This window comes from Anopheles marshallii, chromosome 2 (assembly GCF_943734725.1).
Source record: "Anopheles marshallii chromosome 2, idAnoMarsDA_429_01, whole genome shotgun sequence".
In the NCBI taxonomy this organism is placed as follows: domain Eukaryota; kingdom Metazoa; phylum Arthropoda; class Insecta; order Diptera; family Culicidae; genus Anopheles; species Anopheles marshallii.
The window spans coordinates 20,033,590-20,038,022 of record NC_071326.1 but is presented as its reverse complement, the minus strand read 5'-3'; the positions used below and the strand labels follow the sequence as shown (position 1 = coordinate 20,038,022).

The 4,433-nt window shown below is 49.8% G+C and overlaps 1 protein-coding gene across 1 annotated transcript; it reads left to right on the top strand.

Moving 5' to 3' along the window:
- Positions 1-868: 868 nt before the first annotated feature.
- On the top strand, positions 869-4,030 carry LOC128708835 (uncharacterized). The gene is made up of 3 exons (XM_053803816.1): positions 869-2,385; positions 2,473-2,949; positions 3,994-4,030. The coding sequence occupies exons 1-3, from the start codon at positions 869-871 to the stop codon at positions 4,028-4,030; spliced, it is 2,031 nt and encodes a 676-aa protein (XP_053659791.1).
- Positions 4,031-4,433: the final 403 nt, after the last annotated feature.

Sequence of the window (4,433 nt, the reverse complement as noted above, 5' to 3'; positions counted from 1 at the left end):
TACTGCGGTTAATCCGGACTAACCGCACCGCATCACCTTTTCCAGTTTCCACGGGTCCACCTGCACGAAAGCGCATTGCATTAGTCCAGTACAGTGCAATGCTTTCCACCCCAAAAGTCTTGCGATAGACGTACGTTGGCCTCCGGTTCGCCTTGTCGGATTACCCTGTGCTATGTACAGTGAACCCATCCTCCGGTCTACAAGCGGATGGAATCGGAATTACTTTTCCAGGGCAAATTTCCGCTTCACTAGCCCCCATGACAGTGGGAAGAAATGATATGAATAAATAAACATTCCCGTCCCGTGCACCCGTGTTCGAGAGGTTATCTTTCCCAGATAGCTGGGCGTGACCAAGATGGCAGTGCGGGAGACTACCGATGTTTCGCGTACATCCTTGATGTCCCGGATGCGAATCGCGTTTCGAGTTTAGCTGCGGCAGAGGAAAAGAGACCCGCTCCCGAATGTTGGCCGTAGAATCACTTGTTGCGCCTTCTGGCATGCGCCATACCGATAGGTCAAGCCGGTTGCCTGCCAGCACGGGCGTGAGGCATGGTCCTGCGAGCGTTTTTTTTGCCAATGACGTAGGCGTTGACGAGTGTGCGCAGTACGAACGGCCAAAGGGGTTATCTGCTATTGGTTACGTTCCATGCTAAGAGTATCCTTGCCGAGCCCCCACCGTACCATGGCGCGAAGGAACCGTTTAGTTGCTGCGAAGCCGTGACGGTCAAAGGACGCAACTGCCCATAGTGCTGGCACAGATGTGGTGATTGTGGGTTATTGACGAAATTCAAGTGTAACAATCGTCCAAAAAGTGTGTAGTGGTTGAAAATAATATTGTGTGATGCAGTAAAACGATACACCCGAAACAATGAACAGCTTGGGGGTGTCTAGTGAGGGCCAAGGAATGCTACTACCTACGTACAGTACGACACTCGAATATCTCCAGAAGCAGTCACAGCAGCAGGACCCACAGTCGGACATTAATTCCGCCAGCTCACCGCCAGTGAGCTACTTCCAGCAGCTCTTCTATCCTGCCAACGGTGATCCAGCACCATCGCGTGCCCTCCGTCCAAGGGAGTTCCCCAGTCCACTGGACCTTTCACTGCGTCCGACGAATGTCCCCATGACACCACCTTCGACACCATCTCCGCCAAGAAAGCGTTTGAAGTCATTCGACGAATCGACGGCCGTAATTCCAACCACCGTGACACGAGCCACGGAAAGCTGGCGAAGTGCCCGGAACCAGTTCTCGGACACGGTGTGCATCGATGACAAACGCTACTACGCCAACACGACGCTCAGTGAGTGTGAGAATCGGGCGGAAGTGTTTCAGTACTTTGACGACAGTGCGCGCTCGGTTCCGTTCAAGTATCCTCCCGGTGATGGTGTGCGATCGGTCGATGGGGAGACCTTACACGCAAACGATAGCGTCGATCGGCCACGTGGTAAAGCGGACGAGTTTATTGATATTACTGGTGGCACCGACCACCGGGAGGCAGATCGCGTGCAGGACGATCACGACGAACGATCGACTAGAGATAAATCGGATTGTTCCAATATTGACGTGGAGTCGCTGGATAATGATGGGGATGATGATAGTAAAGAGTCGATCAATATTGTGGATAGTGAGGAAAAGGAAAACGATAGTGCGGCTGTGCTGAATGACGGTCAACGATACTTTGCGGATGAGCGACTCCACCTGCAGGCTATCGAAGGATTTGCCCGACTGTTCGAGCGTAGCTTTCCTTCGACCGGCACGAAAAAATCCCATTCCTCAGCTGCCGGTTCGAGTGCTCGCGGTTCATCCTCCAAGAGCGAGCGACGTCGCACCAAGGCACGTCGTCAGGGTGCGATCGACGAGGATAACACCAGCCCCGTCTCCGGTACGATCATCCGGAAGCTGCAAGATGGCGAAGAGCTTGTCGTCCGAAAGGGCGACATCGATCCCGCGTTCAATGTGGTCGAGATTACGGACGAAGCGAAGGAGATCCTCTCGAAGATTGAGAACAAGATCGGATCGTACCTGTGCCAACTGTGCCGCGCGCTGTATGACGATGCGTTCGGTTTGGCACAGCATCGCTGTTCGCGTATCGTGCACATCGAGTACCGGTGCTCCGAGTGTGACAAAGTGTTCAACTGTCCGGCAAACCTGGCGTCACACAAGCGCTGGCACAAACCGCGCGGTATGTCTGCCGACGGTAGGAAAGGTGCTGGTGGTTCCAAGACTGCCATCGCGCGCCAGGAAGAGCGCAGTAGTGAGGACGAACCGATAGAAATATTGGACAACTCGAGCGATAACCACCAACAGCCACCGGTGTTGCCAACTGCATCCACGGCCGAGGAAGAATCGTATCCTTGCGGCCAGTGTGGGAAAACATTCCGCAGGTACTGCTGTGCACAGGATCGCTACGATGTGCTGTGCGTTTGAGGATAATCTTCCCTTTTTTCTTACAATTTCCGTTGCATTTGCAGACAAAGTTATCTGAAGAAGCATGCCGCTTCGCACCAAATGGAACCTGCCCTCCTGCGTAACATTGACCTGCGACCCACAGCGTTCAACAGTGATTCGTTTAGTACACCCACTTCCAGCGGTTCGTCAGCGGTTACTAGCCTCGGATCTACATTTCCCACCAGCCATCACCTGCTGTCCCATGCTGGACCGCCGGGTGGGTGCTTTGCAGCAGCATTCGACAAGCTAACGCGCCCATTAGCGACACCCACTTCCGCCTCGGCTCTGTTTCCATTTGCCGCCTGTTACGGTGGTATGGCCTCGCTGGCCGTCGGTGGTGGTGGAACAGGAACTGGTAATGTTGCACCGAATGTTTCGCATTACAGCGAGCTCGAGAAACGGCGATGGCAGTCACTCGGTGAGCTGTATCTGCAGCAACGAGAGCGCCTTTCTGCGTTCCAGTACGTACGGCAACATCAGTACGAGGATTACTTGAAATGGTGAGTATTGCACATTTATTGCATTTTGTTATTATAAGAATGTTATCAATTTTTTATTCAAGACGAACGGCCAGGCCGTGTTGCTACATTATTATAAAGTATTATTTAACAATCTTTTTTGCTAAATTAGCGTGTGTGTGAGTGTGTGTGTGTGTGTGTGATATCTAGCGAGAATATCTGCTAAAAGTGCAACATTTTACTACTAGTTTTTAGAGTAATTAAAGTTTTTCAGGATTAAAAATAAACTGGGATAAAAATTCAAATATTTTGGCAGTTTACCGATCGGACCAATATTAAAATTTAAGGTAAATTTTTAGAATTCCCCAGGAATTCAGAAACGAAATGTCAAAATAGATCACTACCAGTTGAGTTTACCAATAATTTTATAACAAAGGAAAGCCATAAACGCCACATCAAGACTTTCGTGGGGTTATGCAGGGGTTTCGGGGATTATATTGGCAAGTTCAGCGAAATGTTGTTTTGTTCGGGCATACAAGTGACTTGTTTGGCAAGTTATTGAATTGTACGATGGCGTTGACATGTTAGGCAGAACTGTTGCGCAATCGTTTGAATGTTGTTGCTGGCAAAATTACTGCTAGCAAAGTACACAGCGAATAGCAACGCAGCTTCTGTCAAATCCATAGCAACCGCGTTGCTAACAATAACATTCTACCGTGACTTAATAGTTATGCCATAGTTCTCAATAGTTTGAACCTGTCAATATAGTAAAAGTACGAATAGGTACTGCGATATAATACTGGTGTACGTAGATTTCTTCTCGGAATTTCTTTTCCATCTGTACAATAAGGTTGCAAAAGTTGTATTATTTAATGCTTATTGTCTATGTTTGAAGAACTAAAGTCTTACTAACTGATATAGTTAAAGACGTTAATAGCAATTCTCCGCAAGAGTAAGTTAATGAGCGAGTCCAGTGTTCAAACATTGTTGAAATTGTTTTGAGATATGCAAATTACAAACTTAAAGTATCTTTATGTCTAGCTATTATCAACTTTGTTAAAATTAAATTACACCTCGCCATTTCAGCTTTCAACCATTCCAGTTCGCGCGTGACAAAACCTGACCCAACATCCTGCGGCCAGTACCACGGCTGGCCGCTGCTCCCCTCTGGCCAACGGCACATCCAAACCAACTTCCAGCTACTGCAACAACCACCCACAGTTCAGTGGTGCCACCACCACCTCCAGCAGCTTCTTCTCACCAGCCAAATGCTGTCACAACTTCGCCCAGCATGACCATCCCGTCCTCCATCCAACAGCCCCCCGGTATGGCCAATGATCACGCACCGCTAAGCCAATCCCATCCGGCCCAAGCGTCCGTGTTCGGGGCGCTGCAGCAACACCTCCCAGTCGCAGGGTCAGCACAGCCATCCCAGCCACTGCCAACGTTTTCCCCTGCCCGTACGATTCTGCAACACATCCAGCCACAGCCGGCGCCATTCGGAAGCGAATGAAACCCGTCGGCTT